The sequence below is a fragment of the Tachysurus vachellii genome, chromosome 18 (assembly GCF_030014155.1).
Source record: "Tachysurus vachellii isolate PV-2020 chromosome 18, HZAU_Pvac_v1, whole genome shotgun sequence".
In the NCBI taxonomy this organism is placed as follows: Eukaryota; Metazoa; Chordata; class Actinopteri; order Siluriformes; family Bagridae; genus Tachysurus; species Tachysurus vachellii.
The window spans coordinates 7873162-7892645 of record NC_083477.1 but is presented as its reverse complement, the minus strand read 5'-3'; the positions used below and the strand labels follow the sequence as shown (position 1 = coordinate 7892645).

Genomic DNA, 19484 nt, shown 5'->3' with positions numbered 1-19484 from the left:
AATAACTTTCTCTCATTTGTTACTGAATTTCTTTGGATCTCGGCATGACGTGTAGCTTTTGAAGAACAGGTGTGGCAGTAATCATTCGCAGGTCTCCACTTACCTAAATACTTTTAACATCTTTGACACATTTCAGTCTGGGTTTAGAGAATTTCACAGTACTGAAACTGCCCTATTGAAGGTTACCAATGATATTTTATTGTCACTTGACTCTGGTTCTTGCTGTATTCTAATCATGCTTGATCTAGGTGCAGCATTCGACACAGTAGATCATGATATCCTTCTACAAAGACTTAATCAAGTAGCTGGTTTTCAGGGATCTGTGCTGAACTGGTTTGCTTCCTATCTTAAGGACAGATCTTTTTCTGTGAATTTGGGAAATTGTTTTTCAGCTAGAGCTCAAATCTCCTATGGTGTTCCTCAGGGCTCTATCTTGGGTCCTTTGCTTTTCTCATTGTATATGCTTCCACTCGGTTATATTTTTCAGAAACATAATTTATCATATCATCTCTATGCTGACGATACTCAATTCTATTTTCCTGTTAAAAACAATAACTGCTCTATATCCACTGTGTTTGCTTATCTTCAGGACATTAAGTGCTGGCTGGATCTGAATTTTTTACAGTTAAATAATGACAAAACCGAAATAATAGTTTTTGGTCCAACAACTGTGTCTTCTGGTCTTATAAAGCTGCTTGGCCCTTTGTCTGCTAATGTACGTGATCATATTAGAAACCTTGGTGTTGTTTTTGATCCTATGTTGTCCTTTGATAAACAGATTAGCACTGTTGTGAAAAGCAGCTTTTTTTCAGTTAAGATCAATTGCTAAAATCAAGAAGATGCTTTCTATGAAGGACCTTCAAACGATAATTCATGCTTTCATAACTTCGAGATTGGATTACTGCAACTCTTTATTTTGGCTTGCCTAAATCATCTCTCGACCGTTTACAACTGGTACAAAATGCGGCAGCGAGATTACTGACTGGCACCAGAAAACGTGAGCACATTACCCCAGTACTTGCCTCATTACACTGGCTCCCGGTTAAGTTCCATATTGATTTTAAAATTTTACTTTATGTTTTTAAAGCTTTACATGGCTGTGCTCCCCAGTATATTTGTGACCTCCTCACTCCGTACCCTACCCCTAGATCTCTTCGGTCTGCTAATCAATTTCTTCTCTCTGTACCTCGTGCACATTTTAAAACTAAGGGCGATCAGGCTTTTGCTACGGCAGCTCCAAAGTTGTGGAATAATCGCCTTCTTCATTTAAGATCTGCTACCAATGTCTCATTGTTTAAATCTGCTTTAAAAACCCACTTTTATTCTGTATGTTTTAACTCTGTTTGAAAGTGTAGAATTTTATGTGTTTTCCTTTGGTTTGTTTTGGATTGTGTTTTTACTATTGCACTATTCTTGTTTGTTTTTACTTAATGTACAGCACTTTGGCTGCAACGGCTGTTGTTTTTAAATGTGCTTTATCAATTAATAAACTAAACTAAACTAAACTAATCAGGCCTGGGTGTGGCTAGAGGAATTGGACTCAGGTGTGATAAACCACAGTTAAGTTATGTTTTAACGGGGGGCAAACACTTTTTCACACAGGGTCATGTAGGTTTGGATTTTGTTTTCCCTTAATAGTAAAAACCTTCATTTAAAACCTGCATGTTGTGTTTACTTGTATTATCATTGACTAATATTTAAATTTGTTTGATGATCTGAAATATTAAAAGTGTGACAAACCTGCAAAGAAATAAAAAATCAGGAAGGGGGCCAACACTTTTTCACACCACTGTACACTTCTGAGTGTATCATCTCTAGTGTTTGAGTTGATAAATAACTGAAGCTTTTGTTCCGTATCTACATGATTTTGTGCATCATGCTACTCTAACAAATGGCTGATGGGATACTTGCATTTGTACAAGTGTTCCTATTAAATTGGCCAGTGACTGTTTCTTGAAATTTGTTTTGCAACTAAATCTTTCAGTCCCATCTGACTACACCAAATCTTCTGCAAAAATATCATTTCTTTTGTTGAAATAGGTTTGAGAAAAGGGATGACAACAGCAGAGGTGGGAGTACAGTGGCCATATTTCTTGGGCACTTTCCTGTTCCTCACCATTAGTCATAAAACCTGTGCTTCAAGCTCAACGTCCCTTATCATCATCTCCTTCAAGTGTCATTGTTCACACATCATTTGTCAGGCATCATTCCTAATGCAACATCATTCAAGTATCAAACCTCATTACTTTAAGGCGTCAAATGGCGCTTGTCAAGCGTTCGAGCGTTGTGTTAAGATTTAATGAATACTGTGACTTACCCTGTGATTCACTCGTCCTATGCCAGAACCGGTCATCTAGCTTGTACTCAGAATAAAAATCTTATTGTGCTTATTTTAAATATAGAAAATATTGGATCATATGGGAACATCATTATTTTACTGACAAGGCACAATGATAAAGCTAATGCAAGCACCATAGGAGAAGAATTGAATCAGAAACACTATGTGAATTATTGTGTGCACAGAAAGGCTAACAAGCCAAAGCCAGACAGCTCATACAGTGTATACGCTACTGCACAGGACTGATGCAGCTCTAAAAATAAAATACTGAATAATTCTACATCTTTACTGCTCCATGTTATATCTCATAACTGGGATATTTTCCTCTGTGGAAGCAAACAGTTTTGAAAATGAAAGTTAAAAAAAAAAACTGCTTGGATTTTAATATCTAATGACCTAATACATTTAATTCATATTAATGGCCATTTTAGAAGACTTTTATCTGCTATGCTTTTCATAAAAAGATTTAAAACACAAAGTTGCATTGGCACTGGTGAGAGCAGCAGTTGTTTTTTAAGCTATGTGAATTCATAAGCTCAGAAAATGACAAAAGCAACAAATCAACAGTCAACGAAGTATCATGAGAACTAGCCAGACCCTGAGAGTGTTCTGCTAAAACACATTTATTCACACATCAATCTTCAATCTTCAATATGCACACACACACACACACACACACACACACACACACACACACCACAGGTACTTACTCACATTGTCATTGCAGCCGTTGTTGTCCTCGTATTTTGTCTCTATGTGAATGGAAAACTTCGGCAAGAAAGAACACTACACGGGAAAAAAACATTAAAAGATTCATTAAAAGCTGCCACAAGATTTAAAACAATTCCCCTGAACCCCATGTGATGTTATTTATGTTTTCCTTTATTCCTATATCCACACTGATCCTGTCACTGGTTTGCTTCCTGACTGTATTCACCTATTCATTGATAGTCCTTAGACAGATTACTTTATCTGTCTAAACCCTGTTGTATTAAAGGATCATTGCAAAGTCTTATCAGGCCATTAGTTACTTTAAATAAGTTTTCATTCATTACCTATTTTCCACATAGATGTTGGATTTGCTCACATGAATCTGTGTTTATAGACATGTACATACATTTAATGTAAATTTAAATAGTGTTGTGTACCATGTTGCAGTTAATCTGCCAAATTTTTTTTTTATAGAGAATAATGTTAATCAAGGACCAAAGTTCAGGTAGTAGCTGCTGTTAAATAATATATTTGTTCCTATTACTGCTAATTTATATACAGTAATGTTGTTTTATAGACTCAATGGCATAGTGCCAAATATCCTAAAGAGAGAAGCAGAAAGAAGCCAGTACTGAAAAGAGAAAGCTTGGCTCTATTGGTTGCATGGGCGTAAATCCCTGGGGGGACAGGGGGACGGATCCCCCCTCCGAGGATTGTCCCCCCAAAAAAATTATTTAAAAGATATCGCACTCTCTATTGTGAAAAATATATGTATGTATACCTAAATAATTGTGTAAGTAGAAAAAAAAAAAACGCAAAAAATGCATTTAGAAACAGTTGAGTTCCCCCTCCCTTTCCTCACAGAGGTGACCCACTGCCTGCTTTCCCAGTTCATCTCACCTACTCTGCACACACGTGTCAGGTGTGTGGCTGCGGCTCAATTAATGTTGAACTCCGTTAAGTAGGGGATTTTATTCACTTTAAATAAAGCGATTCTCTTTAATGTAGTTGACGCAGACTCAGTCATAGATTAGTTGCGGCAAAAATGCTGATTATTGATGTAATTGTCCATGAATCTGCTATATTAGCGATTAAAATATTACTTATCTAGTTAACGTTAGCTTGTTTACAATAGCTTGTTGCATAGTGCACTGCAACTAACACGCCAAAGCCGTTTCCCGTGCATTGTTTTATTTGGGACGACTTGGCATAATGTTAACATTAACGACCACAATTAGCATATTGTTTAGCTGTGCATTTACTAAATGAGCACTGTGCTACGTCCGAACTGACCCCACTGTATTTTTTTGTATAATCAATTTCTATTCTGTTCTTAAGTGTCTTAATTAATTTTAAATAAAATTTTAAACCTTTTTTTAATTCCTTGTTTTTATTGTTGTGATTTTTTTTTATGATAGTTTTACTTTCTTTATGTAAAGCACTTTGAATTACCATTGATTGTATGATTGACTGTATTATTTGTGTCCCCTTCAAAAATTGCTCATGAGAAATTTTATATTTATTGCCCCCCCACCCCCCTGTTAAATAAAATCTATGCCCATGATTGGTTGATAATGGATCAAAGAAATATTATATGACATTTTTATAAAACAGGCTTAAATAAAGAGAGACAATGCAGTTATCCAGAGTAAAGACCAGCTTCCGAAGGTAATATTTAAAAAAAACTTCTAGTCTCCAGGAAGTCTTAAGGAATGGTCCTGTTGAAATGTAGAAACATTCAGATTAACTGGAAGCAGCTCAGCCATGTAATCTTCTCCATACAATGCTGTGATGCCAAGCAGTGTCAATAATTCTGAGCCCAGTGCTATAAAAAAAAGGTTTCTTGAAAACATTAAACTCTATGGCAATATTCACAACTACGAGGTTTTGAATATCTTTGGATGGTTAAATTCACTGAGCATATAAATGCCATATGGCATAGCTAGAAGGTGTCTCTTACTGCTGAGAAAGCAAGGACAAAACAACATCTTTCTGGCTGCTGTAAACCCTACAGAAAGAAATCCCTCCAAAACTTAAATCACACCTGAAAGCACAACTCAAGCTTAGGTCTTAGATCTGGTTTACTACGATTACTGTTAAACAATCTGCTCCACTATGCTTGCAGCAAAGCACAGCCACATTTTACTGCCGGGGTGTGGGACAGCCGGCTGTAATGATGAGCTATTTTCCAGCTCGTTGGATTTACAGCCCTGTTCTCAAACATTCCTCAATCCTTGCTCTCTTCCCTATACAACCCAAAGCTGTTGGAGTCCCCTGGAGAGCCAGCAGTACTCTGATTTGACTTTAGATTCAGCAATTACTTTGGAGATAGGAGATACTAATACAGTTGGCAGGAATGGGAGAGATAAGGGAATGGCAGGGAATGTGATCAACAACAGATTTGTAATCCGGTGAAAATCACTTCACAAAAGTGCTCACACTTTAAAATTTTTTGACAGAGTTGCACAAACTGCACAACGGTTAAAAACGTTCAATGCTAATAATACTACATTCACACCTGTCTGAAATGCAGACAAGCAGAAAACTGAAAATTCAAAGCAAAATGTTAATCCAAAGAACATGTTCATGTTGCAAGCATGGTCCATCTCCATTATGTTGGCTTTATTTATGATAATTTCTCTCTAGAGCTTTTCACACTGCACTTAACCCTGGTTTATCAACTTTCTAAACCCTGCCTTTAACTTTGGGTTTCACTTGAAATCAGAAGTGGGTTAGCACCACTTTTTATCTGAGGATACAATGTGGTGTTAGAATCTTATGACTAGATGCTTCAATCAGAAAATTTCAGGATCAGAATTTACGTTGCGTCATTATTTGTCACTCATTCAAAAGCACAAGCCAGGCTGCTGTTTAAACTGGTCATGAAATGTGTTTCTCAATTCTTGATTGCTGATGCTGGTAACTAAGTGAAGGTACAGTGTTAAAAAACCTGTCCTATAAAAAATCCTGACTAGATTTTGACTAGTCAGGATTAACTGATAATAATACATCTCAATCAGGTGAGTCAGATGATAATACTGTAGCTAAGACGTGTAAGAAGATTGTAATGGTCATTTTTCATGTTAGCAAAAAGAGGCAGGTCAGTCCATTTTCTGTAAAAAAAAAATAAACAAATAAATACAATTTAAAATGTAGAGTAAAGATTCTGTTTCAACTTTCAGATATATCCTACTTGTCAGATTCCTACGTAAGACGGATTTGCGTAGGAGGATGTAAGTGCAGGTGGAATATCTTTAATAACAGCTACTGCCAACAAGAAATGGAAACAATGGTCTAAACTGGGAAGCGGAACAATAAAAAGAAAAGGATTGGTGTTGTTAGATATGTGGAGTAAACTAGTCGAATATTTCACCCTAATTAATAGATGGATTAAATCAATGGGATATCTCAAAACAGGCGAGATGAATTGTTAAACATTAGAGCAACAAGCTTTGACAATACAGAGTCAAAGACATGAACACACCTCAGCTTGCAGCGCTTGACACGAGGTGGAGATTCATGACACTACTACATTTTCTGACATTTTTTACCGGTTGATTAAACATCGTTATAGGAAATCATTTGCCCTCTCACTCAGTGTCATTTAAATGTGACTTAACTGTGATATACAAAATTGCCATTGACTGCAGGACCAGGCCTGATTTTACTGTCACTGATAGAAAAACACCATCATAAAAGAATTCTCTAGTCATCAAGTTAGATCATCATATTAGAAAACATAATGTGATGCTTACTGCCGACCAATTTAGTGCCATTGCAGGCAATGACAGCTGACAACTAAGTTCTGGTTATTTTGATTAAAATCTGTGTGTAAATGTTGCAACTTTCCTCATCTTAAAGTCATTAAAAGGGGGAGTGTTGAGGATTACGCAAAACTCCTGTGTGCCACATAGTCGAGTAGAGGCGGATGTAGGTGTTGAATTCATTTTTACTTACAGTGCTGAACAAAAAACTAAACTCAAAACTTAGGACTTTGGTACTGTGTTTAAAGAAAACATGAATACAGAAATACTCAAGAACTAGATCCAAACGGCTAACGGCAAACAAACAGAAAAAAAGAAACTGAAGAAAACAACAAACTGGTCACACAAAGGATCTTAAAAAAGGTAAAACTAATTGATTGAGAAAATACTAACCGTAGAACAGGGGAATGAAACACACACACACTGATAACTGATGATGTAATCATAAAGTAGTAATATTTCATAATCACAGGTCTATTGGAAGAGGATCTTTATTATATAATCTGACATCCTCTCACAAATTCTCTTATAGACTTTCGCCAAGAATGTATTAGGATCATCTTATACATTACAAGACCTTTGTAACCACACAGGCTATAAACAGGGAGAGAAATACTGGCAGTAATTAATGCACAGTAATTCTTTAGAGTCCACCCACCTATTCCGTGAGGCTCACTGACTTATGAGACTAGAAGAAGGCAGAATGCAGATGGAATAAATCTTTTGGTGCAAGCTGCCAATAGAAACAGGGACAGCAGAGAAACTGTACATCACATTGATTTGAAATGCCTGCACACCGTCTCAGCTTAGTGCTGACGCAGAATCTCCTGGCTAGATGACAAAAGCGTAGGCACACCAGCACCAAAATCAGTTGGCATGCATTGGCATCCATGCAGCACTGACTCTGCTTATCTACAATCCTATTCTGTGTACATGGAAAGCATTTCAACAAGCAAATTAAATACCGAATCCTGAAGAGATGTTGTCTGCCATGTCAAAATGATTTCTAGTGAAGAACTGTATTTTTGAAGAACTGACAAAATGGTAGTAAATCAACAATAACCAAAAACAGACAAAAATAAAAGACAATTTAATGATTTAACCTTCAAAACAAATGCTTGGTTCATGAGACAGAATCTGACATTAATTCCAGCATAATATGCTGGGTCACGCACGATTTCAGGACCAAAGTAAACCAAAAATCTGGGGAGAAATCTGCATCTCAGAAAAGTGTGCGATCATCCGAATAACGAGTCGAGTCGATTTTCAACACTCACAGACTCTCCTCTTAAGCTCAGAAGCATAGTACTGCTTTCATTAATATTTAAATGCCCCAGAATCCAGAATTATTCACACTATTGGACAACATGAACAATAAATAAAGGTTTGCTTTTATGTGTAAGTGGCTTAAGATAACTGAAAACATGACAGAACTCTAACCTTTAATTGAAATTAATTTAATCTATTGAATAAAAAAAATTCACTCACTGAACAATTATTAGGAACATTTCGTCCATTTAATCAGACAATCAGACAATTAATTATGTGGCAGCAGCACAATGCACAAGATTATGCAGCTACAGCTCTCATCAAACATGAACAATATGAGTTGAGTGACTTGGGCTGGGACGTGGTGGCATGGGTGTGCTAACAGAGGGGTTAATTTTTAAAACTGCTGATCTCCTGGGCTGATCTGCTGATCTACTGAATCTCGCACCTACACAAATTGCAGTCCAAAAAAAAAAAGAAAAGCCCATTCAGCATCTTTTGTGGCCAGTGAAATGCCTTGATGAGAGAAGACATGAGGAGCTCAGAGGCAAAAGGCCAAGACTGACTCGAGCTGTCAGGATGGCTTTGGTAACTGAAATAACCATTTTTTACAACCATGCTGAGCAGTAAACCAGCTCGGAATGCACAAAAAATAACTATGAATATACAGGTGTTCAGGTATTCCGAATAATGTGGTCTGTCTGTGTATATGATTTTAATTTGAAACATTTTGTTACTCAGTACTACCAAGAGAATTAAGCTCTTAAAGAGAGGATGACTCTTAAAGGGGATTTAGCTTCATGGTATACTCAGAATAGGGCATATTTGTAACAAAATTCATTCCACTAAATTCTGGAAATGTAAACATACTGACATGCCACCAGTCTCTACATCTGCAACCTGCATAATGCTCATTATTTGAATCTGCTAGCATTATGATAATGTTATGCTAAAGTAAAACGTTTGCTTACTGTCATGAAATTCGACTATGTCAGACATTTTTGTATCCTAAATTCATTACCTGTTCGTGGAAAATCAATCTTCCCAGCAGCATCCAACTTGGCTGCATGTCCTTTCTGACCTCTCATTACTCATTGGATCACTTCTGCTTTCATACTGATACTTAATGCTGATTATGCTAATGTTATTACATCACACAGTGGTCCAGCGCATCCAAATGAAACCACAGGGCTTTTATACTGACTTAGAAATGATCTCATTCTGACTGCTCTTACACAGAGATTTTAAAATATTTTCAAAAAAGTTAATATTCTCTCTGGAAGAGAAAGTTTGTGAGAGAGGCAAACATCTCAGAGATCACATATTTGCACCACTTTTTCAGTTTAGTTTCTAAATCCCAGTTATATACTTGTTAATTTAAGGTATTATGGTTCTCTGAACCATAGATAACCTGCAGAGATGGTGAAAATCACCTGGATACCACCATCTGAAGGTGGACATGAACATCCAGAGTTTCCAGCAAAGACTCAAAGAGACATATGATAGAATATTTGTAATAAACACTGCTATCTTTCCCCAGAACCATCTCACTGGGTTGGTGTTGGTTCTGAATGACAAAGATTATATTGCTATCTTCTTTAGATTATTATGAGATGAGAAAAAGCAATTAAACCAGATGGTAGTGTTTAGCTTCTAGTCAGCAGGATATCAGAGTCGTGAGGAAAAAATACAGGACAGTGTGTGAATGGAAAGTTACCATCCAACCCTCTCACAAGTGTTGTGTTAGCAATCTTGTTGTACGTTGTGTAGCAGGTGCAACAAGGGAACCTACTTGACCATAGTAGCAATGCTTAGCAACAGATTTGCTGGTCAGTAGGTTACAGGGAATGTGGAAAATCTACGAGCAGGAAAAACACAGAGGAAGAACCTGAGCTGAAAGGGAGAATGAGAGGAAAACAGAGAGAAACATGTCTCCGGTCTCAGTGATGTTTGTTAGCAGATTGTAAATAGATTAGGTAAGGCTGAAGCACTCAACCATGCTAGCAGCACATATTCACTGGCCTGCTGGTTTAGTAGAAGGCAGGGGAGGGGAATGCTCAGAGGAAGAACTCAACCTGCTGGGAGATTAAGATATCAGTACCATCTCTGAACAATAACACAGAGCAGTTTAGCATAGATTACTTGCAAATTTGGGAGTGTAAGTGAAGCTAAGAATCCTAATAAGTTGGTTTAGTATAATGATTAAATGTTCCTGGTGCACTTAAATCCTGAAGCACTTGTCATTTATGAACCAAAGTCTAGATAATTTTATGCAGGTCTAACATAGAATTAAATAAACAAACAAATAAAGATGGTAATAATTCTCCCTGAACAGTTATTTCAGTAATGTGTAAAAATCTAGTGTGATACTTTCAGTCAGCATGGCTCCAAGGAATAGGCTGAGGAACTGATCAGTAAAGCATGTACACACACACACACACACACACACACACACACACACACACACACACACAGACACACACACACACACAAGCTAGAGATAGAGAGAAGCTTGTCCTCCAGCAGAAGAGGAGTGAGCTAAGCAGTCAGGGAACTGAGCACTGGGGAACCTGCTTTTCTGTCCAACAAATTCATTAACACACCAGACCTTCGAGCAGACAGCAGCTACTGTTCTAGTCTTGACAAGAGAAAAAAACAAGAAACTACAATGTCTACAACAGCTGTCCGGCTCGAGGTCTTACAACAACTGCTTATGGAAAGCGACCCAGTAGAAGAAGAAGAAGAAGAAGAAGAAGAAGAAGAAGAAGAAGAAGAAGAAGAAAATAAACATTACTTACTGTGTACTCTGAAGTGTGCAGGCAGATGGAACACAGAGGAGTGAGAAAAGACGGGGAAAGAGAAAGAAAGAGGTGTGAAAATCATGTGAGAAGCAAGTGAATAGGTTTCACACACTGTTCATGCAAAATCCAGAAGAATGAAGCAAGACAATGACTATTTTCCCACATGCTCCATTACTGTTTATTATCATTCAGGTCTCAGGTTTATTATCATTCAGATCTCAGGCTTACTTAGGATTTAATTAACAAGCAGCATCATTATTTCACTTATTGTTAAATTCACATTGCTTAACTTTCTTATATAACATCACTGCAAACAAATGGGAGTTGTTATCATGAAAGCTGTTCTGACTCATTACTCATTCCTACAGCACAATGTAATGTCCTCGCTACAGCTCATGGTATTTGTAATGGGATCTCAAACATTATATACACTCTAAAAGTCTGGGTAAAGCGGTTAACCTTTTTTTTTTAAAACTGAACATAATTGTAAAGCATAAATGATTATGCTGAACATAATACATACAATGGGCTCACTGCGAGAACATTTTTTCTCCAGCATTTCTGCTTCTTTCACTAGAGTCCTAGTGATTTATCAGTTGGTGCCTGTAAGAGCTCCCAGAGACGAACAACGATGATGTTCATTAGATTTATAAGAATACTTGCCAAGTGTCTACTAGCAAGCTGATGAAAGGCTTTGAAATATAAGTTTTGTTATAAATACCCAACTGTGAAAGGAAGAAAATATCTACAAAATACCTGTAAAAAACAATCTATCTATCTATCTATCTATCTATCTATCTATCTATCTATCTATCTATCTATCTATCTATCTATCTATCTATCAGATATGATAGATAGATAGATAGATAGATAGATAGATAGATAGATAGATAGATAGATAGATAGATAGATAGATAGAAAGTCCTTATATCACTGCAAGGACACTGTACTGATGAGTGTAAACACCGGTTCTGGAAAAGTCACAGGTCATAGCACTAAATGTAAGTAGTCCATTAGGATTAAACTGAATTTTATACATTTTAGACTGTTCAGATTCATCAGACACTACAGGCTTTCTCTTTTTCCTGTGGGTGTTCATTCTGTTTTTGAGGAAATTATAGAATCACGTGTGATTTTAAGAAAACGTTCATTCTTGGGAAATTGTTTACTTGCTGTATTATATTCAGGCTTGACTGAAAATGAACTAGAGGGTTACAAGATTATATAATTATATCCCTGGGCACTGTATGTAAAAACTATCAAATTTCTACAAATTTACTTAGACTTTTGTACTTATTTACTTAAATACAGGTTCCTGTTCACTTTCTTATTACTACCTGATTACTTTCTTTTTAAATAAAGAGACTTTCTTGGGGAATAATATCATAACCTGTATTCACCATCATTTTATCAGCAGTGCAACATGTGATTATCTCTGCTTTTTAATGTTTTCAATCCTGACAGTGTGATATGGGCATGAGGAGATCCATTAAGATCCCAAACTATCCTGTTATAACATTGTTTTACTGACGTCCTCTCTGTGCCTTATGTTGCTTTAGATCAGAATGTCCACTGTTATCTAACAGAGCTGGCCAATACACAAATGTGTAAGAGACTAACAGGATGAAAACTTTATATATTTAACATTATATATATTATATTTTAGGATCCAGATGACCACAAATACCAACATTTCTGTTTTATTTTAGATTTTGTTTTATATTTTATATCGATGCTTTTCCTTGGTGTTGCATGGTAAATTTAAGACACTGAACAAATATCTCAAGCTGGGATAATAGAGTCTGAAGATACAAAAGAAATACCCAGATATATGTCCTGATTCTACACAAAATTGCTCTGAGATAATAGCTAGCTTGTTCTGAGTGTTCCTGCCCATCTATCTAACAGTCAGGGTGGATGAGTTACCAGTGATTGTGTAGGGGTAATAGTTCCATGCCTTCTCTGTTACGTAGAAGATCTTGGGAACAACGGCTCGCGCCCAGCTGGGAAGCTTGCTGTATATAAGAAAAAAGAAGATGAGAGAGATAAGAAATAGGGTTTTTTTCAGTGAGAAAGCAGAAAGATTTAAACTGTCCGCTCAGGCTGTCAAGAGTAACTGCTTCTCTTACTGCCTGACCATCAGGCCAGGATTAAATCGTGTAATGGAAAGTCGAGTAATGGTCTGAGCTCAGAGACACCTCACACACTGGAGCTAACAGACTGGGATGAACTTGTTATAGTTATGTCTTATAGGAATGAAGACACGTGAACATGTTCTAGGACTAGAGACTGAAACGTTGCAGGAAAGAATCGCAAATTGAGACTCACCTGCAGAAAATAAAGCATTTACGTTTGAGTGAAAATGTTGGGATTTCAGTTAATGGATTAGAATTTACTTGAGAAGGTGAAGCGGAACAATTTGGTCTTCAAGCCAGTGTTAAATGAGTGTTGAGGAAACATTTATGTTGCCTTGGCAGAGTCAGTGTGTGTATTATTTTGCAAACCTGTGTTGGTTTTATCTGGATAGGCCCACTTTAGCATGAACATAAGGCAGCCCATAAAAATGCAAATCAAAGAATATGTATCAAATGAATAAATCTGCATTTATTCTCATTAAAATTGCAGTGGAGATTAACTGCATTGAGCATCAATTACATATCACTCGTTACAGCTATGCCTCTTACATAGATTTTTCTGTATTTCTTATGACTTCTTTACACCTTAAAAATTAGGATGACATGTTAAAAGCCTGATGTGGTTATGAGTATAATCCTCCAGATTAAATTCTTAAATCATACGTTATATAAGCATGACCTCAGCCGTCTGTCTTCCTGTGTACTTTTGCACAAGGCTGCCACCCTCGGCTCTGTCTCCCGTTTCATCTTTGAGTACTCCTTTTGTTTCCCCACCAAGTTCTCTTAGTTGCCTGATTTGCATTTGCCTCTCTGTTCGATCAAATCTGCATTGCTTTCATCCACCTTTGAATCCCTTTATATAGTTGTTATAATATAAAAAAACGGCTGTCATGAACAGTTGGAATTTTGTCTTGAGAAATCACACTACAAACTATTATAAGAATTAGGTTGACTGATCGCTTCAGACTTCAATTCGGGAAATTTGTGGCATCACATCTAGTAAACGCAAGTAAAAGCACATTGCCTGAATATAGAGCTCACTTTGGAGAAAGCAAATCCTGTTTTAATGATTGACAAGATACCGAATATATGTATAAGCAGGGCTTAGGCATATTTAGAATATCCCTGTATATTCATGCCCTCCTCCCCTCTTAGTATTGCAGGAGTTCTTGGGGACTCAGGAAACAGGTGACAGTTTAGGAAGAAACATTTTTTAGCAAAATCGTTGTAAAGTCATGGAGGAGTTGACTCTGTTATTAATATCACTGTTGTTTATAATTACATTTTATCTCTATTTGAGATTTGGTGATGCAGAAATTAGGGTTGCCAGATATTTTGTTTCTTTTTTCAACTATTACAGGACTTCTTGGTTTCCAGGTTCTGAGATTAAATTTAAGCTAACCTAAGGCACTATCTGGCAATTCTAGTATAATTTACTGCTGTTTAGAACAGTGAGCACACATCAGTTTCACACTTCAGAAAATCGAGATCTGTGGATTTCCTTTAAAAGAAAATCTGTCCTGAAAATCCCCCTGTTTATTTTTACGGGGTTTTCTCTAAATATTTCAGTTTCCTCATCCAGTCCAAAGACTTGTGTTGTGTTGGTATACCTGTCTAAACTTTTTTGGCATCCTGTCAAGGGTGTTATCCTACTTTGAACCTTCCTTTTTTCAGCATAGAGTCTTCAGCACATTCTGTTGCTTTGGGTAAAGACGTCTGCCAAATGCTGAAAATGTAAATGTAAATCTAACGTACTAGCTATATGTGCTTTTCTCTTTTGTCTTTCATTCAATCCCTTAAACCTATCCTCCCACTTGCCACTGGCTATACTGCACAGATGGATAGCTGAACCTGACGTAATGCTTTTTTCTGACTGTCAATATGTTTGCTGTTCAGTCTTTTAGAGCTGTTTCAATGACAAAATAACGTCTTGATTGAGGCTAAGAGAAAAGGGATGAACTTTTCAACTGTCCGTCACATCATGCTAATTCAATTTGTCAGCACTTTCCTTTTCTTTATTTTTTTAAGTTCACACTTTAAATTCAAAGGCTTCTGTGAATTGTTTGGAAATGTGTCAGGATGTTTTTTTCTACCAGTTTCTTGCAGAAGCAAATTACGTTCTTTAGCTTTTATGCCAGCATCGCTTTGCTCATATCAAAAGTTAAAGACTTTGTCTGGAGGCAAAGTGCAGCAAGTTATAGAGAGAAACATGCTTTCTGCTGTCCTAGCGTTTCTACACAGGAAAAGCTGAGGTCACGCTTGCTGTCAAATCCCCCTCCGGGGCTCACAACATAAAATAAATTACACTGAAACACTAAGAAAAGTGCAGAAATAGATCGCAGGGCCACTCTGTGAAAACTACGTTGGTCCTTGAACAGCAGTTGTGCCTGTGAATGCTGAAAGGTTAAGAATTTTATTGAATATCAGACGGGGATATGAGATGAGTTCAGGTGGTATGAAATGCTGTTGCCTACATTGCACACATACTGTACAGTAGAGAGAATCATAAGCCTACATGACACCTACATAAGCCCTTCCTGATGACTGACATATACAAGCCACTGGTGACATTTACATTGAGACAGGATATAAAAAAGTGAGTATTTGTAAACTAAGTGGTGGTGCTTTGAACTCAAGACCTTCCAATCTGCTGCCCAAAGCCTTAAACACTGCCAGGTAAGCCTGAATAAACAGTTATAAAGGCTGACATAGAGTATAAAAAGCTTTTATTTATCACATATTTATTACAATGAAATTCTTTTCATATCCAAGCTTGTTAGGAAGTTGGGTTTAGATCACAAGGTCAGTCATGATACATTACCCCTAGAGCAGAAAGGATTAAGGGCCTTGCTTAAAGGCCCAACAGAGGCAGCATAGAGCTATGAGGGCTTGAACTCTGATCTATTAAGTAACCCAGAGCCTTAACCATTGAGTCACCTCAAGGGCAAGTTTACTATTATGTTTACATAATGTGCAAGTCACATGAGACCTACAGCTGATTCCGTAACTCAGTGTATATTGTAGTGGTGCGCTGGGACAGGGATTATGCTGCCCCATGCTCAGAGGAGGAGCAATAGATAAAAGAGTTAATAGGATTTAGTAGCTAGATTAAAAATGCTCTGTAGCCATCAGGATCTTTTTTTAATAATTAGAAATTATTCTAAATATTTGAACTTTTCATCACTGTGTCTATGACATGCAGAACCATTTTTATTGTAAGATATATTGCAGAGATTTGGACAGGTGGTCTAAAGGGGGGATTATAGAGTGGATAATGTCTGTACATCAGAAATGCGTATGCATCACCGTTATCTTGTTTCCAACGACTGTTTTGATTCCATTAGTTATCAAAACTTGTGAAATTATGTTATTAAACTCGTAAAAAAGAAAAAGCCTTTCTGACTTTCCTAATACAGGAGATTATAGAGAAGTGTATTGAGGAACAGTTGTGTTACCCACTTGTTGAGATAGACGCGTTTCTCTGTGAACTGTCCAGAACCATATGTGGGGTCCTCAAACGGCTCGTTCTGCACCACCTCCACGCCCTCGCCTCGATCGCTCTGCTCGTGGCTGTGTTTGCTGATCATGTACAGCTGCCCAATCCTGTACTGGAGACAAAGGCCACCACACAGTTACAACTGCATCCTGAACTACAAAGAAACAAATTTGTTCCTAACCAAGAAGGAGTTCAACAAACAGTTTACACTCTGGAAGAAACGCTATTGACAATTTTCAGGCATTCTTTTTGCATCTTAAATCCTTTTGCATAAGTTTATTATAAGGTTTAAAAACACATAAATAACAGAAACACACTAGTTTTCTCATTTGTGTTGGGTCATGTGATATCCTAAAATAATACCACATTTCTTGTACATATAGATAAGATATGTTAAAAAATGCTGGTTAAACACACTTGAGCATGGTGGGGTGTTGTGTAGTACAGTATTGCGGTAGGCAGCATCTTATGGTCGTAACTAGTAGGCTAAACAAACTATAAAAAGACGAAAAAAAGGAATAATGCACATCTGTGTCAATTCTCTAAGCGCAATTAAAGTTGTAGAATTTAAACAGAATCTTTTTATAAGGATTGTGAGGCCAACAACCTGAGAGCAGCGAGCATGGTCATTAAACATGAGAGCAAGGTGCTGTCAATTTCATGTATGCAAAGTATTCATGAATGTAAAAGCGTTGAAAAAAAGCATACACAGAAACTGCCATGCATGAAAGCACCTCAATTGTGGAAGCACTGAGCATTTAGTCACGTGTGTATCCTTTCCGCTCGCTTGCCAACGTACACAAGTTGTTAATTCAAAACTAAAGTGAAAAACAGTAGCTGTAGAGATGTATTTAGTGATTAATGAAGCGTAAAAAGTATAATGTTTTTATAATAAAAAATAATAATTTATACAATGTAGCTGGATGCAAACAGAGCATAGGATCCTATAGTATGTGTGTTTGCTTGAAACCTAGAGCCAAGAAAGTCCTTGGTGAAAATAGTGAGAACACTGATCTATTTATACTATTTTTATCACATACCTATTATTAACTCATTCATTAACCTCCTGATTGTATTTCTAACTGAGGTCCATGTTCATGACATTAGAAAGCAGTGTCTAATGTTATAAAAATGGCAGACACATTGTGAATTCAGCTCAAGCTGTATAATTTAATGCACATTTTGTTGTTGTTGTTGGATTAATGAGTTATTGTCCCCATCGCTCCCTCTCAGAGATCACACCAGATTAATAGGAGGCGGCAAACCCAATCTCCCCCCCCACAACCCCTCCCCCGAAAAAAAAAAAACAAAAAAAAAAAAACACAAGGGTTAAAGTGGAAGTGAATTATTCATCGTGTTTCGTTCTCTTTGTGAGTGCTGGACAGATGTGTAGGGAGATGAGAGGAGCAGAGGGATTTAATGAGTGGCAGATTAAAGCAAGCGAAAGGATAACGGTGCGCTTTTAAAGCGAGTCAAATTTACAGGCAAAATCAAACTTTGAAAGAGAAACATTTGAAATGCTTTTTGATTAAAAGCCTTTACTTCTCCTATCTTCTCGTATCAGGAGGTCCTGTAAGCCTGATGCCGCTCTCATCGCTTCTCTTACTAGTTATCAACTAGCTATTTGATGCCGATATTTCGTATTAATAAAACAGCTATAGCTGAGAGAGCCACTCAAGCTGTGAGTACTCGAGAGAGAGCGGTAGTTCTATCATCACAGACAATATCCCCAAATTCATTGGTATTAAAATGTTGCAAATGTTTTATACATGCTTCAGGCCAAATCTGTTACAGCATGTAGTCTGGATTAAAACCCTGTCTGTCTGATGAAACATCTAAAGGCAGAATTAGTCCCAAAATACCATGTGAAAGAGCAGTTAACTTAAAATGTGTGCATTTGGAGAATTTTCTAATTCCCACTTAGCTTATTCCCATCAGTTTAGAGGGTGAATGTGCTTTTACACGAAGCACGAGCCAAATGTCAGCAGCGCAATCAAAGCAGACAATACTGTTAAATAGAAGACAAGGACAGATCAATTGGTTCAGTCGGTAATGTTCAGTGTTTGACGTGACACATAATGATTTGTGCACCAGTAATAATACACTAGTCAGAGATAGAGTGAATCTGAAGCTCATTTCAGTGATTCAAACAGATGCCTGTGAAATAAAGGATATTGCTGTAATGACAGTGCAACACAGTGTATGCAATATGACAAATGAAAGATTTTATCATCTGACAGAACACTCCTCAAATACCCCTCTAATTTTAACAAAAAAAAAAACAACAACAAAGACAAATTGTCTCTTTTGTGTCTTACAGTATATTCGAACAAACAGCTTCCAGTCTTTTCTAAGGCCATTACTTATAGATTAAAATCGATCAAAAGAAATAAATAAAAAGAGACTGTATCATGGGTTACTCTGATCTAACCTGACCAACTGGGGAGCCTTGAAACCATAACATGACCTTCTCAATCCATTACCAATAATCCATATTCAACATAGCAAATTTGTCCCTGTTGTTTAGCTGGAAGGATTCTCACTGAAACTAGCCCAATATTGATGCCTGGTGATTTCACATGTATGGAAAAAAAGGCTAAATTAGGACTTAAGCTTTCCATATTGCATTAAATAAGCAGCAGTTGATAGAATGCAGAGACTGACTTCACTTGTCTTGAAGAGGAAGTTCTTATATAGTTAAGGCTTCTTATTTTCCCAAAAGGTTGCCTGGATTCCCTCCCACAGATGCACAACTCAGGAGGCTCTCAGGTGTTTATAACAATTTATAAATGTTATAACTCTCCAGTGTCACCCAAATGAGGATGAGGTTCACTTTTGAGTCTGGTTCTTCTCAGGGTTTCTTCCTTTTCCATCGAAGGGAGTTTTTCCTGACCAAAGTCACCTCAGTCACCTCAGGCTCATTGTGTATAAACACAAATACATTTAAATACAAGTCTAATATTAATCTTG

General features: G+C 37.0%; 1 protein-coding gene across 1 annotated transcript in view; it reads right to left on the bottom strand.

The window, feature by feature from the left end:
- The window catches only part of pitpnc1a (phosphatidylinositol transfer protein cytoplasmic 1a), a 49535-nt gene that overhangs the window by 11675 nt on the left and 18376 nt on the right, over positions 1 to 19484 (bottom strand). The window contains exons 2-5 of the mRNA XM_060892542.1: positions 16478 to 16626; positions 12810 to 12898; positions 10881 to 10888; positions 3053 to 3124 (exon numbers count right to left, since the gene is read on the bottom strand). Of these exons, the coding sequence (XP_060748525.1) occupies positions 3053 to 3124; positions 10881 to 10888; positions 12810 to 12898; positions 16478 to 16626 (318 nt within the window). The remainder of the gene's footprint in view (positions 1 to 3052; positions 3125 to 10880; positions 10889 to 12809; positions 12899 to 16477; positions 16627 to 19484) is intronic.